The sequence below is a fragment of the Geospiza fortis genome, unplaced genomic scaffold, assembly GCF_000277835.1.
Source record: "Geospiza fortis unplaced genomic scaffold, GeoFor_1.0 scaffold413, whole genome shotgun sequence".
Lineage (NCBI taxonomy): Eukaryota > Metazoa > Chordata > Aves > Passeriformes > Thraupidae > Geospiza > Geospiza fortis.
Window position 1 is genome coordinate 1,541,068 of NW_005054386.1, and position 22,107 is coordinate 1,563,174.

General features: G+C 41.7%; 1 protein-coding gene across 3 annotated transcripts in view; it reads left to right on the plus strand.

Moving 5' to 3' along the window:
- Positions 1–22,107, plus strand: part of SLIT3 (slit guidance ligand 3) — a 483,855-nt gene that overhangs the window by 345,465 nt on the left and 116,283 nt on the right. For all 3 annotated transcript variants that reach the window (XM_031060566.1, XM_031060568.1, XM_031060567.1), the window contains 4 exons: positions 245–388; positions 3,064–3,227; positions 16,976–17,126; positions 18,196–18,270. In XM_031060566.1, the coding sequence (XP_030916426.1) occupies positions 245–388; positions 3,064–3,227; positions 16,976–17,126; positions 18,196–18,270 (534 nt within the window). The remainder of the gene's footprint in view (positions 1–244; positions 389–3,063; positions 3,228–16,975; positions 17,127–18,195; positions 18,271–22,107) is intronic.

Genomic DNA, 22,107 nt, shown 5'->3' on the forward strand with positions numbered 1-22,107 from the left:
GCTTTTCATTATTTTAAGATGGCTAGCCCTGTTATATGTCTGTATATTCCCCAGCTATGAGAGCACTCTTGTCCACTGTGAGTTTTTTACCTTTGAAATGTAACAGGCAAATGAAGCTTTTACATGGGGTTTAGCTTTGATGGCTAGGTTAATATTTTTTTTTTAGATTTAACCCCGAAGTCCAGTCTGTCTTTATTTGATTGTTACAAGATTAATGAATTCTAAACCTTTTCTCTGTTTCCAGGCTTCTCAATGCCAACAAGATCAACTGCCTGAGGGTAAACACGTTCCAAGGTCTGCATAATCTCAAACTGTTATCTCTTTATGACAACAAACTGCAGACCATCAGCAAGGGGCTCTTTGCACCTCTGCGATCGATCCAGACTCTGTGAGTATGCAGCCAGAGCACAAATGACAGCTCTCTCCTTCCCCACCAAAAATGCTGCCTGTCTTTTCATCTGACATTAAGACAATTTGGAAGAGACATCCATGTAGCAGCCCCTCCTTTCCTCACTGAGAGACAAGGAGCAAGAAGAAGAAGTGTTGCATCAGTTCAGCGAGGGCAGGATCGACACAGCCTGCCCTTAGTGACAGAAATGTCAGGGCTCTGTGAAGCTCAGGCTGTTTGTTGGGGAGATAATGTGTGCATTTGACTCTGGATAAGATATGAACAGCACTTTCTATTAGGATCATTGCCTAGCAGTTTTTAATGAGCCAATGAGTTGGCATCTCTCCTGCCTGGGTCTGAGCCCTGCTGTGCAGTTCGTGACTTCTGTAACCACATTTCAGCTGACATTCCACTTAAGGGGAATGATATGTTGTATTATTTGATCCATTAAGAAAATCCACTAAACAGTTCTGAATTTGGAGGCATTAGAATAGGCACCAGAAGCAAAAATACAGAAATGATTCAATATTTTGTAGAAGAAGGTCTCATCCTAAAGCTGTGAGTAATAAGATAATAAGGTAAATAGTACTCCTTCAGAGCTGGAGTTGGCAGCCTGATATTCCAGTATTAAAATATCATTGAGTGTGTATATATATACATACTGCAGTATCTGTGCACACACACTATAGTACTGCAATTTTTGTATGCAAATGCACATTGATATATTTTAATACTGGGAATGCACTGGCTGAATTAGTTGTAGAAATGTTTTAAATTGTATACAAATGAACTGACAGCAATGATTTCTTGCAGTAGAGTTTTTGTCACGTCCTCAAGCTGCCACAAACATAACCTGAATTTCCAACAGATATTTGGCCAGTATGTATTGCTGCAAACCATTAAGGCATTGGAATAACCATGTACAGCACCCCCAGTTCTGCCCCCACAGGTCCACAATGGTTTCTGCTGCTGCAGCTTGCTGTGTTTGTTCACACATGAGCTGGGGCCACAGAGAGGGTTCTTTCACAGAGGTATGTAAGGTTTGTCAGGTTAAACAACAGGCTTTTTGATGTTTATAGCCCTCAGGTGTGAAGATCTCCCACTGGTTTCCATAGGGTTCTGCTGGTGGCCCTTGCTTAAAATGGACTTGTTGCTTCACACCAAGAGATTTTGTCCTGAAGTTTTGATTCATTCTCCCATTTTTAATACTCCAAGTGATTGCTATCTTCTGTACTTTTCTAGACCTGCAAAACCAGACCCAAATTCTGTCTCTGTGTGATTCTTTGGGCCTTTCACAGCAGGAATGGCTCTACTGCAAGAGGAATCTTGAGTTTCTTCAGGCCCTTTCTACTCTGTGTGCTCTCCCTTCCCAGTCCTGAACAGCCATTGCCTTGTTGCATTTTACACCTATTTTGTTCAGTGGCAGTTCATAAATATAACTGCAAACAGAAAAGAAGTTTCTACAAGTGGAAAACAGCAACAGAGGGAGAGAGGTCTTGTGAGGCTATAACTTTATACCTCTGTCCAAACCAAATTGAAACATCTGTCTTTTCTTAACCTGTCTTTGCAGTTATTGGAGAGCTGGGTCCTGCTCCCTTGGAGGTCAGAGGGACTGATGCAAGTTAGCTGAACTGAGATTAGAGCCTGGCTCTGGGAAAGACCTGGCAAACTCTTCTGATACAGTGCTCAGCTCTGTCAAGCAAAATAAATCAGAACAGCAGCAGAAAAACACTTTCTGTCTGAGATGCTCCAGCAGATTTCTGTTACCAAAGTCTAAATGCCCAGTTAAAATCAGTGCTATGATACCTATTTCCAATTTCATAGGAAACAAGTTGAGCAAGTTTTGGTGGAGGATAGAGTGCAGTTGTACCTTGCCTAAACATTTCAGTCTTTAAATTAAAACCATTTGCTTCAGGAAAAAAATACAGATGAAGGAAGTACTATTAGAAATTATGAGCATGTGCAAATATTAATTTCACTCTTGTGAAAAGATTCTGGACCACTTCTGCCTTTGCCCAAAGATCCAAGGTGCTTTACTAATTCACATTTTGAGCTTGCTGATAAAATTTCTTTTAAACCAGGATGCAAAATGATCTTCAGGTAAGGTGTATTTATTTCAAGAGGCAGCACTTGTTAAGCTCTCAGGAGAAACTGTGGGACTTGGGAGACAGCAGCAGGTCTGTGTCCCTTAAAGGGGGCTTTGCTGTCTTAATTTTTGGTTTCTCTGTGGAGGACTTGCTGAAGTTGTGAGGGCTCATGGAATTCTCCCATTTGGGAGACAGGTCTGTGTCCCTTAAAGGGGGCTTTGTTGTCTTAATTTTTGGTTCCTCTGTGTGAAGACTTGCTGAAGATGTGAGCGCTCACGGAATTCTCGCATTTGGGAGACAGCAGCAGGTCTGTGTCCTTTAAAGGGGGCTTTGCTGTCTTAATTTTTGTTTCCTCTGTGGAGGACTCACTGCAGATGGGAGCACTCACAGAATTCCCCCATTCACGTGAGGCTCCATGTGGCTTCTGCCAGGCCTGGGGTGTTTGGTTTTTTTTTTCTTCAGGAGCCGATTCAATTACTCCACTCTTCAGCTTCGGTGAAAAAAACCAAAAAAACTAAAAAAAAAAAACCAATGCAGGAGCAGGGTGTCACAGGTCAGTGGTGATTAAACATGCCATCCTTCTCGCAGCCATTTAGCTCAGAACCCATTTGTGTGCGACTGCCATCTGAAGTGGCTGGCTGATTACCTGCAGGACAATCCCATCGAGACGAGCGGCGCGCGCTGCAGCAATCCCCGTCGCCTTGCCAACAAACGCATCAGCCAGATCAAGAGCAAGAAGTTCCGCTGCTCAGGTAATAATTCATTTATCCAGCCTCTGCTGCGCTCCCCGTGCGGGGAGGAGCGGGTCCAGAGAGCCCGCTAATCCAATCTGCCCCGCAGTGTTTGCTGTAATGGATATTAGGGAGCAGCTTTGGAAATTGAATTTGGGCAAATTCGGTTAGTTCGACAGAAAGGCAATTACCTTATGGATTAAAAAAAAAAAAAAAAAAGGGAAAAGAAAAAAAAAGCAGTCTATAGCTGTCTTCTCTTAAAGAAAAAAGATAAAAGCTTGTGATGTATATTTGTAAAAAAATACTAAATTATGAAATATTTAAAACAATGGCAATATATATGCATCCATGTGGGAAATGTTATATTTTGACAAAATTGTCAGTTGTATTCAAGCAGAGCTCTTACTGACCTAATGAGAGCTGAGCTCAAGTTCAGTTCCCACACCTAAAAGGCTGAGAACAGTATGAGAGGTTTTCGTCCAACTGGCAGAGAGCATTTCTGAGCTGGGATGGGAGTGAATCTGGGGTGAGGGAATGGCATTGATGCACGTGCTCTCATACATTCATTTTCCTTACATCCATAAGTAACACTCACTAACTACAGTAAAATTGCCATCAAAGTTGGTAAGATCTTTGGTTTCAGCAAGCTTTGAATCAGAAAGTGCATAATAATTTAGGCAAAGGTTTTGTGTTGTGAATGAAACAGAAAAATGTTTCCACCTGAAATTAACCTCCAAAATAACATAAACAGCATTTTCTTAATCCTATCTGTTCTTTATTTATGGTTCAGCTGTCAGTAAAAGGATATTTCCTGCCTTACACATCACAACTAAGCAATGACTGCTTCTTCATGTGTTTTTCCTACTGGTTATATTGGTTATATTTATTTTGGATTATTGCATTTTTGTGTACTGTAAAGACAAGCAGGTTTCAGTAAGCAAATCCATTAGTGTGTACTGAGGAGGAAAATGACTGTTATTGATGGAGTACCTTGCAGTGTTTTCTATGAAAATTACTATGATTTTTCTTTTTTTCCTCTGAAAAGCAACATGATTAATTGTGTTCCTGGTGGTAAAAGATGAATGGCTCTAGATGGGGATGCAGCATGAAGCTGAGTGGCAGCAGCCCAAAACAAGCCGTTGTGCTTTGTGCATCACTGTGAGCAACATGCCGAGCTAAACCTTCCCTTTATGGGGGAAAGAAAATAAAGATAACTTCATTTGCAGTCAGCTTCTCTTGGGCAGGCTTGTTAAGGTCTTCAATCCCTTGTGACTCAAGCTACAACGTTTATAATCAGGCCTGAAATTATGACATATTTTATCTAGTTTTTTGGATTGTGTCCATCATAGTAACAATGTAATTAGCCAGTAATATTCATATTTAAATAAACTGGAAATGAAAATGCATAAATATAACTTAGACAAGAAAGCAGCCTGCAGAAACAGATCTGTATAAACCTGTACCCAATTTGCCATTGTTATTTTCTTCTGCTTTTATTAATGGGCTAGAGGAATTAATGTTATGTGTGTGCATGCATGCTTTGAACAAAAGTACAGGAGATGGGAGAAGGCAAACACCAGCTGACGCCATTTAGGAGGGGTCATAGCTAAGAAGTGCAGAACTCAGTACCTGGTGATGCTGAGAATAGTATTTTGTGTGAGTTCTTATCTTGGGGGTCCTTTCCTTGAGGCATTAGGCTGTTTTTCCCTGGGTCTCCAGCTCTACATCTATATCAAAACCACATGGAAAAAGCGTAAACCTGACTTATGGAGGAGGAGAGCAGGGATTGAGCAGCTTCAGAACAAAGATTTCAGCTGGATGAAAACTAATGCTGTTCAAAAGCTCAATAGACAAGACATCCTTGCCTGTAGAGTTTCCAGATGGTGATGAGATACATTGAACTCAACTTGCTGTCTGCTCACATGAGACAGGGAACATCTAATGGTTTAGAAAATCTTAGCTTGTAGATCAATCCAGGGAACAGACATCCTTGGCACCTGTTCTGCTCAACTTGTCCCTTTGAATCATGGCTGCTTCAGGCTTGGCATTTAGCAGGAATTTTCCATGATTTCATTTTGAGGAATATGTTTTATCCCAGAATCTAACACAGCACGTCTCTCTGCAGAAATGTCCATGAGGTATGAATTTTCTTTTAGAGCATTGGGCAGTGCTTTGTGTCACCCAGGGATGACACAATCCCGCTGGGATGGCAAGGCTTAGTAACTTGTCTGTGTCCTCAGTGTCTTTGGAATTCTCTGTTCTAGTTTTTACCTCTCCTGCTCGGTGTATGGGAAAATAATTTTTCATTTTAAACTTTTTGTAAATGTGCATCTCTTTCTCAAAAAGTTCTTTCTTCAGGAGCCTTCTATTTTCATGTAGTCTGTGTAATATATCTAGTACATGTCAGTGGTCAGAAAGTTGTTTTTTGAGGGGAAAACACAGGGAATGTGAGGGGCTGGGTAAGGAAGAAATGTGAGGGATTTTATCCTCACACAGTCTTTGACCTTTGAGAAGAGATGAGGATGCACAGAAAGTTTGGGCTCTGTGGGAGCAGAGCTACTCAGGCAGTGTCAGGATCACACCCAGGAGTAGTTAAGCCTAGGAGAGCTTATAGTATATATATAATACAATACTTTGACATCAGGGCAGGACAGTTTTAAAGTCATAAAATTCTGAGGTTGTCCTGCAGTGGTCTGTGTGTCTTCCACATTCCTTTTGACAAGGGCACGTAGTGATAGGACAAGGGGGAATGGCTTTAAACTATAAGATGGTTGATTTGGATTAGATTTGGGGAGAAATTTTTCCCTGGGAGGGTGGTAAGGCCCTGAGTCAGGTTGCCCAGGGAAGCTGTGGCTGCCCCTGGATCCCTGGCAGTTCCCAAGGCCAGGCTGGACAGGGCTTGGAGCAGCCTGGGACAGTGGGAGGTGTCCCTGCCCATGGCAGGAGGAGGGACTGGATAATCTTTAAGGTCCCTTCCAATCCAAACCATTCTATGATTCTGTGATCATAAAGGGAACTGTCAGAAAGGACCTTTTATGAGGGGAAAAAAAAGTGACTGTTCAGTAAATTAAGGGAAGAAAGGGAAGTGCTTTTTCTCTCAGAACAGAAGAGAGGAGTGGCTAGCAGGAACAGGGGAGAAAAGCTGAGATGTTTGAAGTTTCATCAGCCTGAAGTGGCAGAGGAGCATCAAGAAGGAAATGTCAAGAGGACACAGAAGCAGATGGGCTAAGTAGAACTGTATTTGATAATTAGATGAAACTGTGAAGACAGATCTACAGAATTTCCTTCTGCACACTCCTTCCTTCAGTTTTCTTCCCAGGTCCCCACCATCCTGTTCAATAGCATCCAGCCTGAAGTACTCACCTTCTTTTCTCAGCTGACCAGTTCTTTCAATTGAGGCACTTTTCCCAGATGCTATTTCCCCACAGAACCTAATGACTCGAGCTTTTACTGATGACAATGGAGCAACATCTGCAAAGGTTATGAGTGGCCATAGGAAGGAGCTTCTGTGCAACAGGTAGATAATGTGCATAATTCTTTTTAAAAGGAGAATTGGAAGCATTATAGCATGAAATGAAGGAACAGCAGGGAACAGGACATATTTTTGCCCAGGGCTGTGACACAGGCAAAGCTTTTGAATATACCATCAAATATGTTTAAACTTCAGATTGCAATAGATACTATTTTCTCTGATTTTTAGCTTTCCATTTGATGCAGTGCGCCACAATAATAACAAATCTCCCCCTTGCCCAGCTGTCTCCCCACAGCTGTACAATCTGAGACTAAAAATCTGAGATGTTTTCTTGAAAGGGAAATCATAAGTACAGGCTGTGTCTAATTCTCTCTCTCTTCTGTTTAGAAGAGGGAAATACTGTCATTTTTAGTGGCAGCAGTGAAATTCTGATGATCATTTTCTTTTTGGCTACGTCTGCCCACTCTGACCACCTAAGGATCCAATGGACTTGGCAGCCTGAGGTCACTGGAGGCTCCTATTCTTAATATGAATAAGGGGGAAAAAGATCAACACAAATATCCTGCCCAGAAGCATTTGATTAAGTTCACTACAGAGCAGTTTTGTTTTCTAAGGCAACACTGGGCTTTAGGAGTAAGGGAAATGAATCCATGAGCAGATTGTGTTGTCTCTGTGGTAGCTTATTGTCACTTCAAGACTTGGCAGGTTCCTTGATTGCTGTGTGACACTGTGTATGAAATAGCTTTTGGAAAGAATTGCCTTTGCATTCAGCTGTATATCTATTTCTCCCTGTGATATGTTTGCATTTTTCAGTATATTGTGCATTTCAAAAGCGATGAAAGTTCCACCTGCTGTACTGACACAAACTATCTCTGATAATGATCAAAGCAATGTGTTTCTACAAACATCACATCGCAAAAGCTCTTTATCTTCTAATTCTTAGAAATAAGACTTTTATCAAGAAGATTGCTATTGGAAATACTCTGAAGTGAGCCTGTCTTATTGCTTCCTCCTGCATACATTGTGTCTAACTGCCTTTAATGAGTTACTTCAGTTCCAGACAGCGCTATACAATCAAAAGGACAGGGGAGAACAGGAGGAGGAAAATGAACCATCTGCCAGCATTATTCTCTCCTTTTTGGACACTACTTCTTGTTAACCCAACCCAAAGCAAAGGCAGCCTTTTTGGGTACGTTTGGGTCCAAAAATGGCATATTTAGGGCTAGTGTAATTTCTCTCGTGTTATTCACAATTATTACATGGAAATGTAGCTGCTTTTTGTTCACTCATAATTTCGAAGGCATTTGATGAAGCCTCTTCTCACTAATTGCAGCTTTTCTTCTAATTCTTTATGTTCTTTTCCAGTCTCTGTCTTCACACACGCTCACCTTCCTCGGGTTGCCTGTCTGCTTGGAACAGACTTGCTGTTTCTTGTAATCACCTCCAATTTCCTCCTCTCTTCTCTGCATTGTTGCACCTTTAGAAGCACAGAACTGCCCTGGATGGAGTCAGGGGAGCACAGGCTGCATGTCAGGACTTTCTGTCTGTGGCAGTTCACACATTTTGTGTCCCTTGGACTCCTTGGGTTATCCCTTGCTCTGCTCCTAGTGGTGTGTAAACACTATTCAAGATCTTTGAGCTCTCAAACTGAAAGCTGCAATGCACTGCTATTCCTCAACCAGCGTTTAAAAGTCATGAAAGGCAGGTGAATTTAACCCAGATCTTACATAATTTATCTGATGGAAACACTCTGCAGTTGTTCCCATAATTTGCCAATCACTCTGATGACAACTTTGCAAATTCCTTTCATTTTTAATAAGCAAATAGTCATTTTCAGACCATGGGCTCATGCTCCTGCATTTTCTGTTTGATGGAAAGCCCAGGTCTCCACCTGCTCCTGCCTGCCTTGTTGCAGTGCTGCAGGGACATGTTTTTGGGGCTGTGATGATCCTGCCCAGGATTTTGGGGCCCCAGCATCTCCTGAGCAAGCCCCAAGTCCTGAGAGCCTCTGGGTTTGCCCTGGGTGCTCCAGAACTGCTCAGTTTAGTGGGAAAATCTCATCTGAGGCCAAGCTCCAGCATTTTTCCCACCATGGCTTTGCCCTGCTGGGAGTGAAAGGGATAGAAAACACTGGTTATGATTTGAGAAACTGCATTCAGATTTCTGTCTGCAGTTTGGTTTGGTTTAGTTTGGGGGTTTTCTGTATGTTTTGGTTTTATTCAGTTAAATTCTGTGTTGTACCCCTTTTTTCCCTCTGAAAGACACAAAGACTCAGCAGAACTACCTTCAGAAACCCTCTGAATGTAGCAAAGCTGAGGATATGTTTGTGGTGCATAAGAATTATTCTTATCTGAATGGAAGGTTGTTTAACACCAGTAAATCACCTGCAGATTAAATGCTACCCTGAATTTGTAATTAGGACTATGAATTTTTCATGGTACACTGAAACTGAGTATATTTGGGCTTTGGTTTGCATGAATTCTTCCTGAAGCTGAAGTCATTAGAGAACACAATGCAGCTGCTATGACTAACAGTAATGGAGCTGGGTTCCCTGTGCAAGTGTTGCTGTTGTTAAATTAATTTAACTGTACTGGATACTGATTACAGCCCTCCCTTTTCTGCTCATCTTTGACAGCAGGTCAGATCTTTGTGTTAAAATTTGTGGCAGTTACTCTGAGCCTCCATTAGCCTGTGCAGAGCATGGTGGTGGAGGGTTCTGGCTCTGCAGTGGGGGAAAGAATGGAAAGCATTTCACTCGAGGAAGCATAAGCTTAACATAAACCAGGTGGGTCTGTTTGGCAGAGAGTATGGTTCTTAATAAGAAAGTAAACTGACGTGTTTCAGTTAGGAAGTTTATTTTAGGCTCTGCCTCATTTTATTTTTGAGTTGAAGTAGTCTTCAAAAAAGCAAAATATCTGAACAGCTTTGTTACCCACCAACATCCTTATTTGCAATTACAGGAGAGGCACTGGGAAGAGGGAGGATGACTCTTGAGTCACAGATGCATCCACAGGCATCCAAATATCACAGTTATCCTGGATTCCCCGTGCAGGCAGAGTGCAGGGCTGTGCAGATTCCTCCCTTGAGATCTGAATTGTCCTCTTAATTAATTGTGGTGGTGTTCACAGGGGTCCCAGGACAAGGGAAGAGACAAGAATCTTGACTCCATGTTTCAGAAGGCTGATTTATTATTTTATGATAGATATTATATTAAAAGAAAATCATATACTAAGACTATACTAAAAGAATAGAGAGAAGGATTTCATCAAAAGGCTAGCAAGGAATAGAAAGGAAAATGGAATGGTAATAAAATCTTGTGACTGACCAGAGAGTCTGAGCCAGCTGGACTGTGATTTGCCATTAATTAGAAACAACCACATGAGACCAATCACAGATGCACCTGTTGCATTCCACAGCTGCAGATAACCATTGTTTACATTTTGTTCCTGAGGCCTCTCAGCTTCTCAGGAGAAAAAATCCTAAGGAAAGGATTTTTCATAAAATATGTCTGTGACAATTAACCATGTCAGAAAGCTGAGAGATTGATTGCTCTTTTACCCTCAGAAATTACACTGGGACAAAGTTTGCTCTCCTCTGACATTGCCATTCCATGTGTTGAGGTTAAGCTGAGCCACACCAAGGGTGCCAAGGCAGCACTTCTTGTGTGTGTGGTGGTCACTTGAGTGGGATACAGAAAATAATGGGAGATGCTGCCATGAAGAGAGTTCACCAGCTAAAACCAGTGCAAGGGTGTTGGTGCTGCAGCTGGACAGCAAATATTTCATCTGACTGTTCTGAGACTGCAGCAGTCCCCTGAGGTGTTGCAGCCTGATGGGACAGTTAAAATAGGGCCCTGTGTATAACTTCTTTACAAACTGCAGGTTCAGTGACTGATTAACAGAATGTGGATTACAAGAAGTGAATGAACACCAAAGCAAACCAAACAATGCTGCTTGTGTGTAAAGTATCTGAAGGGAGGGGTTTTCATGGAAGCTGGCACATAGATGGAGATGTATTTCACTTTTCAGCTTCTTTCTTGCAGACATTTTGCAGGATGATCTTATCTACATCCAAAGGCTTATGGAATTTATTTAAATGTAATTTATAAAATAGTGTGCTTTCCTGGTATTTCTGCTCTCCTATATTCTAGGGACATAAATTAGGATTTTGACAGATTTCTTTGTGTGCTGGTACCTCTCATTCATTGCAGTTGATGATTAGTTTGGGCAGTTATTGTAAGTGGTGTTTAATTAGTGCAGCAAAGGAATAGAGACTTGTTCAAAATATTCTCATGGGTTTCTCGGGAAGGTGTTTGCAGAGCTCAGACTGCATTTGTTTCTGGTAGGACTGAAAGAGTTCATTGACACTGAAATTACTGAGTTTATTACAGATATCCCACTTAATACTGTAAATCAGTATATAATATAAAAGTCTTTGGAAGATATGAACTGTTACTTGTCATTGTTTAACAGAGTACTGTGGATTAATTTGTTTGAAGAGCCCAGGCCAGAATTTCTTCTTTATTAAAGCAGTGTAGGAATAAGGATATAGGATTCTACATCCTTCGTCACTGAAGCCATACAAAATTATTGGCAGGGATGCTAGTTATAGATATAATTTCTAAGTAAATGAGGTGTGGATTCCAGGGTTATGCATACTTTGAATTAATCAGGTGAGAAAATTAATGTGGTTTTGTGCCACATTGCATGCGTCACAGAAGAAAATTAATAATCTAATGTTTTTATCAATTCAGACTCTGGCTAGTTTGGCAGCTTGTGAAGATTGAAGATTTGTGTTAGGTTCCCCTAAAAAACTGCTTCAGTTTATTTCAGTTTATTTCTTAGATTGGAAAATCAAATTTCCTTACTTTCATTGCTGAACCAAGCCCTCAGTGTGGGGTGGCTAAGTTAACACTGTACTGATTTATTTCCTGAAGTTCCCAAGTAACTCAGTGTTGGCTTTTCTGCACAGCAGAGCTGGGTCATGGCAAAGTGGGGAAGCACAGACCCCTGCTGTATTATCTGTCATCTCTGCTCAAGCACTTGCCTTGTTCTCCATGTAGGTAATGAATAATCTGCTTGGTGCTGACTTTGTTCTTTGGGCAAACCCCTTACTAAGGGAAGTGATTTGTATTTAAAAGCACCAGCACTGACCTTCCCTGAAGTCCAGCAGAACTCTGTGAGCAGTTGCACAGGACAGCCACTCTCTCTCTCATCTGGGAATCCTGCAAGAGCATTTGAGATGTGACTTTCAAAATCATTGTCCACTGGCACAGCTCTGCAGGCAGTGGAGTCAGGGAGAGCTTTATTCCAGTGGGAGCAGTCAAGCCTGAACTGAATGTTCTGCTTTATATGTCAGAGTTGCAGGAATGAGTTAGAAGAGCAAAGCTGTTTGAAATAACTCAGGATGTCGGAAATAGAGAACGCTCAGCTTCCATCAGAGAGTGATGTACAAAACCCAACAAATGTGCTCAGAAACAGAACAAAAAAATGCTGTCTGTGTCTGCAGTAGCATGTGTGTGCTGCTCTGCTGGAAGGTGCAGAGGAAACCAAAAAAAGAAGAAAAGAAAAGAAAAGCAGTGGCAATTCTTGATTGTCAGTGTAAGTGCCACCAGCATGAGGGGCCTCTGGGAGCTGAAATCAGGCTCAAAGGGCACTCGGGGAGCATTTGAGGCCAGAGCTTGGCCATCAGCTCAGAATCTGCTGTTATTAATATGGGCTGTGGTATTTCTACAGTTGCATTTAAATAAATGGAGCAAACCTAAATGGCATTTTTACTGAAAAGAGATACCAGGAGAGAGTAAGTAATAAAAAGCAGGGTAGATTGGGCACTCAGTGTGTGGTGGGAGCTGCAGGTGCTCTCTGGAAGGAGCAATGAGCACTTCTCTGGTGGTGTTTTCTGTCGTGGCAGCTCTGTCTCTGAACTCGCCCGGGCTCTGTTCGTGTTCGCTAACCCCAATTGTGCTCCAGGATGTTCCTGCAGTAGCATAAAGGATGACCTCTTGTATCCAGCACCTTTTTGCATGGGTGGAGTGGAGAGCAGCTCTCCGTGAACCTTCAGCTTGTGCTTCTCCATGCTGCTTCCTCTGAACGCTCCTCTCTCTTTGGCGCTGCCTAACTCTGACTCTGGCTGTCCGTGGGGTTTTCCTTTGTGCTTGATCTAACCATGTGGTAGAACAATACAAATGGAACATGGTTCTGTCAAGCACCATGGAAGGCTGCATACTCCCTGCAGCATGGCATGCCTGGATACTTCTGCTGGGGCAGAAGCATCAAAAGGTGAGAGATTCCCTTTCCCTTTCCCTCTCGGCACGGTGGAACTGGAGAAGTGTTGCTAACCAGGCTCCTGGGGAGACACAGAGGTGTTTGCACAGACTTTCCACAGGGCTTGCATGCAGAATAACCATTTCTAAGTAATTAGAATTACTGCATTTCTATGTATTTCTAAGTAATTAATCTGTTTAACTGCTCTCACAATGAAGGAGTCAGGCATTCTGTTGGTTGATAATACTCAAGGGTGATTCCAGCCACACCTACGGAGATTAAAAATCGCTTTTGTCTCCATACCCTGTGTATAATGTAAGCTGAATCTGTCTGTTTGAGCTGTCCAGTGAATCCCTCTACTTGAGGTACACTTTGGATGCCATTTCTGCAACAAGACACCTGCAACTCAGTGTAACTTTGGATCTGCTCTTAATGTGCTGGCATTGCATTGTGAACAAATGTAATGCAAAAAAAAAAAACTTCAGAATAGTCTGCAAAGCATTGTTTTCATCTCTTGAAAATGGCATGGCTAACATGGCCTGTTTGGGAACACCACTACCCAATAATTCCAGAGGGCAAAGCTGAGTCAGCAAATCCAAATGGGCCATTTTAGCTTTGACAGCTTTGACAAGATCTTCAAAATACTTCTGCCTACCTCCCCCCAACACAGAGATAATGACACCTATTCATAAAGGACTTTGAGTCTCATACAGAATTTTTCTTACATTGAAATATTTCCTTGTCTTGCAAATTTGTCGCATCTCTATTGTGGAGCTGTCAAAAGAAGGACATGCAGGATTCTTAGATTTTATCTGTAGTTACTAAGAAAAATTAACATTAGCAATGTGAAATTATGACCAAAAAATGCACTTCTTTCTTATTCCCTATGACAATTGTGATCTCGTGGTTGTATGAAGAACTTTTGAGATTCCTGGGTCTTTCATTCAAGTTTTGGACCAACTGATGTCAATGGTCATAATTTTGGTGCCAAATTTGAGGCAGCTGGATCATTTTCTAGAATGAATGTGTCAGGTCACTTTTGAGACAGTCTGATTTGTAGCAGAACAGATCCTCCAGAACTCCTTTTAAGTCCTTTGGATGAAGCTAAGTTTTAAAAACTGAAATCAGGTTTTCTAAACAATGCTTTAAAAGAAGGGGAGAACAAAAAGGTATTTCTCTCTGTTGCCTGATTCTCCATGTGGGTATCAGAAAGGCACATAGAATGTTTGAGCACTTGGAAATGTGATGTTTCTTTATCTCAGTGCTGCTGTTCTGTAGAATGCCATGGTGTGTTTGTTTTATGATAATAAGAAATCACAGTACCTGATAGTAGTGTCACATTGGTTGTGAAATAAAAATGTTATCAGAGTAACTAACAAATCAAATAACTACAACTGCCCTCAGTTACACAGAGGCCTTGCTGTTGCCTTGGCTACTTGTTTTACAGCAAGCTTTAATTCTTCCTAATTTGGGGAATTGCTAGAGACTCTCAGGTCATGTTCTGTCCTGCATCTCTTCTCTGTGGCTTTCCATGGATGATTTTATAGTGCACAAGGAGTATTCCATGCCTGTGGTGGTGAGCTGTGCTTCCTGAGTCCTGTTGTGTTCTCTCAGAGCCTGGCAGTCGGGAGGAATGGATATATGTGCTTAAACAGCTCTGCAAGCAGATGGCTGCATTTCACATTGCTATCCCAGATGGGAATATCTTAATAGAGCAGCCACCTGTCCAAGTGATCTCGAGGCTCAGGTCAAACAGTACATTTTATCTAGTCTTTGGCAGGTGATTCCTGCTGTCTCTTAGGCTAAGAGATGGCTGAGTACTTGCTGAGCACATACAGGCTGTTGATTACTTCTGACTCAGTGATTACCTGAGTAACTCTTGTTTAAAGTCAAAAAGAAAAATGAAAAAAACAAAAAAGAAAGAGAGAGAAGGAACAAAAAGTGTGAAGGTGATGTTTGCTCCCTTCCTCTCCTGCTGTGCTGAGGCCTTTCCCCTGTTTCAATGGTGGTAGCTGTGGGCAGGTGCCCAGGCAGCATCAACTTCTGAGAGCTGCTGCAGTGTGGAAGGCTGTGTGCCTCACCATCAGGAGGGTGGGATCCAACTCAAAGTGTGATAAAATTCTTTATTTGTTCGACCAGAAAGCTTGAGAGAAAACCAAACATTTATTTTTCACCCTCCTATGTTATACACTGCTTTTTCTCCTTCATAAAGAATTCCACTCTCCCATCCCTTTTTCCACATGGGAAGGTGAATCTTGTATCCATCAGCAGACTAAAAATTTTACTTAATAAATGTTTATCCAATGAAACTTTACGTTGTTTGTGATTGTTTTTTTCAACAAAAGCTTTTACTAGGAAACTTAGTAGTGCTTCTTCAAGGGTTAAGTTGGAGATTTCCAAGACACTTTCTGATCACTGATTGTGTGTGGGTTATTCAATGTGTACTGTAATTGTAGCAATTTTAATAAACTCTGGTTCTGATAACTGTTTGTCTTTGGCATTGTTTCCAAGGAATCATAAACAACCAAACATTCTGACTACCCAGCTTGGAATGTCTAGGACTGGAAATAAAATGTTAGATTTTTTTTTAAAAGGATAAGTGCTTAAATGATAATGATGTGGGGAAGATCTTAGACTGTATTTTTATAATGCTTTAAAATGCCCACTGGTCCTAATACTTTAAGTGCTGTGCTGTCAGGGAAGTTGCACTTTAGATGTAGAATTTATAATAAGCACAAAAACCAGCAAAGAATTTAGCACCACTGAAGTAGCAAGGTACAAATCTGTATGTCAGTGTTCCCATAATCCAACTTGGAATTACAAAACTAAACCAAAGTGTGGCTGTGGGATCAGAGTGTTAGATTGCCTGCAGAATTGCTTTTTTTCACTGCATCATCCTGTGGAGATAATGCATAACATAAATTAAAATAATGGTGGACTTAGGAAATGTCTTTTTTCTCTCAAAAATAGTACATGGTCATAAACTGGGCAGTGTTGTATTTATCAGGAAGGGGAAGCTGGTGATGAATGTCATCAAGTCTCCATAAGCAAATTTCAGCTTGGGTTTAAGTTTTTGTTGATGTTTATGGGTTCTTAAAACATTTGCTCAGTTCCTCTCTCTGAGAAAGCCTTGTAATTGACTTTTAAAAATTTAGAAACCTTGAAAAATGCTTCTTGGTAATTACAATCCCTGGGCCTTGCACAGGGCTCCTGCAATGGTTCTGGTGCTTCCATTATGAAATACGAAGTGAGTGGGCAGGAATTGCATGGTGGGGGTTTGGCAGCACTTTGCTTACACACATTTATTAATCCTCCTGGTTCCTTGAAGCACTGAGATCGAGTTTCCAACCTGCTGCTATTAAACGAGAAAAACCAAACCTGAAAAGGACAGATTAGTTCACTGAGCCTAATTGGAAAAGCATTTCATTAGAATGGGTCAAAAACCCAGTCAGAGAGGTCTGGCAATCACAGTATAATGGTACATCAGGGAGTGCTTCTCACTAAGTATGCTCTACCCATTTCTTAATTAAAATGAAAATGATTTAAACTGCTATTACTTTCCTTTGCTGTTTGTTTAACATAGTTAATAAAGATATCTAATTGTTGGAAAGTTGACAAGGTTGTCTAATAAAAGATTGCTCTGAAAAACAGCTCTAATAGCTGAGGTCTGAACATTTGGGACTTTCAAATGATATCTTTAAAAGTCTTTTGTCATTTGAATTCTTTCATGAGATGCCTTTTCCTTGTTGCTGGACTAAATTCCAAATGGGAAAAAGGTGACTTTGCTGGAAAATACCTTAACAGGTAGGCTTGTTGGACAAGGAATTATTCTGTTAAGGGGAGAGTGAAAAACCAGGGACAAGCCTTGGGAGTAATTTTAAAAATTGCTGAGCACAAGTCCTTGGCAAGTGTTAGAAGTGTGTGCAGGAGCTGGGGTATGACAGGAGGCAATGCTGAGGGTGGATTCCGTGGTACCTCTGGTCACTGCAGTTCTCAACAACAGTTTGCTGGAATATATTTTCCTTTTATTGCAGGCTCAGAGGATTACAGAAGTAAATTCACTGGGAAGTGCTTCATGGACCTTGTGTGTCCCGAGAAGTGTCGCTGTGAGGGGACAGTGGTGGACTGCTCCAACCAGAAACTCACCCGGCTGCCCACTCACCTCCCTGAGTACACCACTGACCTGTGAGTGTGCCTCTGACAGGCCTCTTCAGCTGCACTTGTTGGTTTTTCTAATTTTTAAAGGCTGTAAAAGCGACTCAGATTGTTAAAGGCACCTCCTACTTTTATCGCTGTGTGAAAATGGGAAAGCGAATTTTATTTCATTTTCTTAGCACCAGCCCTGTGTCCTCCTCCAATGCTGGCCAAGCCCAAGCTGTGTCCTTCCTGTCCAGTCTACCCTGGAGTCCTCTGCCTTTGCACCATTTAAGAAATGGTTTTAACCATTTGAGGGAATCTGTGATTAGGAGCTCATTGCATCTCAGCATTGCCTGCTACTCGGGTGGAGCAGGTCTTATTAAACTAATGCAACTTCAAGACATTTGAGTATGAAAAAACATTTTTATTGCTTAGCAACTGAAAGTTCTGGTTCTTTTATTGCATTAGTGGCCCATTCAAACAGAATTTTCTTTTTTTGAGTTAGTGTTGTATTTATTGTACTCATTCTATTGAAAACCTCATAAAAATTATTGATCTGAAGTCAAGAAAAAATATGAGAGACATCCAGAAACACAGCAAAAACTCTGCATAGCAAATGGAGCTATGTGCAATCAGAGAATGAATTTTACATCCCAAGCCTGCCAAGACAGTGGCCTTCACATTCATTTTGAAGATCAGCAGACTTTTATAGGAAAGGAGCTGAAATCAGAGCCCTTCTGGTTACATGGCCCCATCTCCAGTTGCGTGCCTGGTGTAGCAGGATGCCCCACAGAGGTTCAGTCACGCACAGGAGGTTTGTCTGCAATGGATTAGCTCAATAATTCCTTATCCCATGCACTGGGAGATGAAGGGGCTCTGACACTGTCCTTTGGCATTACACTCTTTAAGTGTATCCTAAGCTTTCAGTGTAAATACTCCTCTATGTCCCTTTTCCTTCAGAGCTAAACTCTGTTACCTGTAGGAGTCTGGGGGAGATGGCAGAGAGTGCCTTGCTTCACAAAGGTCATGGTTCTCTGTGCGGCAGCCCTGAATGTCACAGGGATGTATCTACAGACATCTGGGAAGCACTAAATAGCTCTCTGTTTGTTCCTCTCAGGCGTCTCAATGACAATGATATTTCTGTTTTGGAAGCTGTTGGACTCTTCAAGAAATTGCCCAACCTCAGGAAAATGTAAGTCTGAGTTGCTTGTTAGAATACATGAAGCCTTGGATTGGAAGGAAGGAGGGAGGGATGAGTTTTTGTATTTATGTACTGCAGTAGTAGAAATCACTTTTTTAATGTGAATTTAACGAAACTGAAGGAGTTCCCTGTTGGATGGACAGGCATAGTTAAACCACACTGACAGATGAAGACCCCTAGGCTGACATTTCAGTGGGTTTTTAAGGCTACATGTCTTAGTCTTTCACTCAGAGACTGACAGGAATTCTGTCCCAGAGTTTATTCCCATGTATGCTTATTGTTGGAGATGATTATGACATTCAGCATTTTGGTTTTGTCTCTCAAATGTATTGTGTGCCTCCAGCTGTGGTGGGGTTGTTTCAGATAGTCAAAGGAAAATAATATTACGAGATATGGACAATGGCAGCTTCTGGTGATCGTTATTGGTTTAGAGAGGAGAATAAATTAGCAAACATATAGATCAGTCATTTAAATGTAGCTGTATAATTCTGCTGACAATTCTGGCACAGTGCATTGTATACATCTAATAAAAGCAGTGTTTTGGAAAGAGAATAATGTGTCAGATACCTGCTGATAATCTTCAAAATGGATCCTTCTGAAGTTATTTAAAGTTTTAACCCTATGGACCCATAGCTAATGTCTCGTTTAACTGTTTGCTTTTAGTAAGGTTTTATTGTCTGGATCAAGCTAATTTAGGGAACCCAACCAACCCAGGCAATTTGTTCTGCATTTGTTTCACATGGTTTCTGCCATCTGGAGCTTCCTGGCCATTTGAGTCCCTGTGAGGTCTCAGGAGCTTTGGAGGCAACTGTAGTGGGATCCTTTTTAATTCTGCAAGAGTTTCAGATGCAGCACTGCAGGCTTGGGGTGGGGTTGTATTTGTGTAAGTACAGCCCATCAGGCTTGGGGAGCTAATCACAAACATTTGCCTCATGTTTTATGAATGATCAATAATTTGTAGCTACAGTGCACTCAGAAAATGATGTTGACATTGTTAAGTGCTCTGTTCCCTGTGTAAGAAGATAGTAAACAGGAATGAAAAATGCATGCTATGTAAGTGTATACACAAACTGGAAAGCATCTGTCCTCATCAAACCTTCAGGATTTATGTTTTGAAAATTGGAATAATTTGTTTTTATTTAAATCTTACTGTAGGGAAGTACAGTGCTGTCCCTCCTGTCCTCATCGATCACTCAGAGGGAGGGATGCCTCGACAGGGGCTGTATTTTGGGCATAAATCCAGCATGAAACCATTGTGAGGGATTTTTAAGAGTTGTTTCTTGTGAAACCAAAGATTCTTTTATCTGTCCTTGGTAGCTGCTGAGATCAGAGGTGTGCAGGAGCAGGTCAAACTCTTGGCAAAAAGAAGCTGCACCCTACAAAGGGTCTCTGGCTGGGCTTTAGTGGCAGCCTCCAAGCAGAGGCTCCTTAGCAAATCTTTGTAGCTGAGCTCATTTCTTTTGTTCTACCTGATGCTCTAAAGAAGTTTCTCCATTTTAATTAAAAGGATTTCTGAAAACAGTGGTTTTTCATACGAGGACAGCAACTTTGAACCACAACTTTACTCAGTGGCCTGATCCCTAAAAAAGCCAGATTGAACTTATTTTCCTGTTTCTTCCATTTTATGAAAATAAGGGGTTACCAGGAAGAAACAAACAACCAAACAACCCTTTCCTTCCAAGTTATTATTTGGCCTTTACTGAAAGTCCCTCTCAACCCAGCAAGAAGGGGAATGTGGGCAGTGCCTCCGATGCGATTGCTGCTGAATCAGAGAGGAAGAACACTGATCCAATCCCCATTTTTTAGTGTGTATAGGAGACAAGAAACCTAACTATTATTTGATTGACAGTATTGACTCTGTCTCATCATACATTCCTTGTCTGCTTGAGTGTTAAAGGCAAACAGCAGGTGGAGGAATCTGTCTGGAAATTGAATTGCTTCCTAGGCTTAAGAAAACAGCTCAGAGCTTTGCAGTGGCAGGGCATTAGCCTAAATCATATCATTTTTATTTTTTTTCTCTGAATTTTTTTTCCCACAATGAATGTGAATATCTGTAATATGGATACCTGAAGGGTATTTAAATGCTTTTCCTCTGGTTGTCTTTCACTTGAGTTTAGGAGTAGTGACAGATCCATGCCAAGGAACTTGGAAAATACACTTCATTTCAGAGAGCCATGGTTCCACTGTGGCTGGTAAAGCTCCAGCAGAATTCTAGAGAGAGTCAAAATGATGGGGGAAAAAGGGAAGTGTCAGACCACCTTTGCAACACGTGGTAGCACCAACCCCGCCTCTAATATGTAATTAGCTGTTGTGGTGTAATTTGTCTGAAAATAGCCCTCCTAAGCTGACCCTTATTGTATGATGTGTCAGCCTAGGATTTAATACATTTTAATGCAAAACAAAATTGAATTCTTGATATAAAAATGTAAAGGTCAGAGATACATAATGCAATGTGGTGCCACATTTTACTTAGGAATTAAACAGCTAAGATTACCCTGCTGGTTTTTGAAAGGTTAACATATCTGAATGTGCCTTTAAAAAAACTAATCAACTTCAATAATTAGCTGCAAAATCCCATATACACAGTGTGGTTTTCACAATCTGAATTTTAATTTTCTTCATATTTAGTGCTTTTTACAGTAGAATGGTGTAGATTCTTCTAGACAGGTCTCATCCAGTCCAGAAGCAATTTACTGGGCTCTCCAGTGACCTCTGTTTTGCTTCATTGTGTTTTTACTGCATGGCCTTACCTGATCTTGCCTGTGCAAAGGCTGAAGGCTCTGAAGGCTGAAGTCCCATCCCCATCCCACCAGCTTCAGGCTCCAAGGACTGTGCTGCTGATATTTTGCAGTGGTTACAAAGAGCACTTTGAATCTGCCTGGAGTGCAGGGGGAATACAAGGATGTATTTCTGAGCTCTTTAGGAGTGGGAGCAGCTCCAGGACTTGGACTTTTGGGGGTGTCCTAAAAGGGCTCCAGGAGCTGCTGCCCTCCAGCCATGGCAGCTGGAAGCTGCTGGCTTTCACAGGGAATTATGCTTCCAATGCAGAAACAACAGGGAATTATGCTTCCAATGTTTCCAGGGAGATCTTCCCACTCAGCACATCAAGGTGTCATGTCAGGTAGGGAGAGGGGAGATATCCCCGTTCACAGAGGTGAAGTTTTGACTTCTGTGGAAAGCAGCAGTTCATTTCTTGCAGCAACCACCAAAATCAGCATGAATCAAGCACTGGGAACCCACCACTCCCTGGCAATGCCTCAGTTGTTAATTAGAGAAAAAACCTTCCACTGCCTGGGGACTCCCATGGCAATGGAAGCCTGGAGGGGCTCCCTGGCCATGGTAGGTTCAATGTCCAAAATCCCCCAGGTATCTGACCCAGAGGGAGCACAGAGACCCTGAAACACTTGCTGAAATGGGGTACTGACCCACAGGCAGAGGCTGGAGCCCCCAGATGCCATCTCTAGAGCTTGCCCACTGCCCTGTGCCTACAGGAAATCAGTGGCCATTTTCTGAGGTCCCAGCTGCTGTTTCTGCAGGGGAAAAAAAACCAGCAATGAGCTCACATTCAAAATAGAGAGGTGAACTGCCATACTTCATGCACTGCTGGGGAGAAAGGGGACTGACCTCTTCTCTTGAGAACAAGAGTAATGAAAAATGTTTACCTCAAAACCTGAAAGGGTCATCTAACAGTTCATTCAGTTAAGCCTTGCCAAAGTTACAAAGTGAACATATAATACGGTTTTTATTATAAGAAATGTCAGGCTGTGTTGCCAATAGCTGGTACTGCCAGCCCACCTCCAGCATGTAATTGCCTTTGGAGGCTTAATT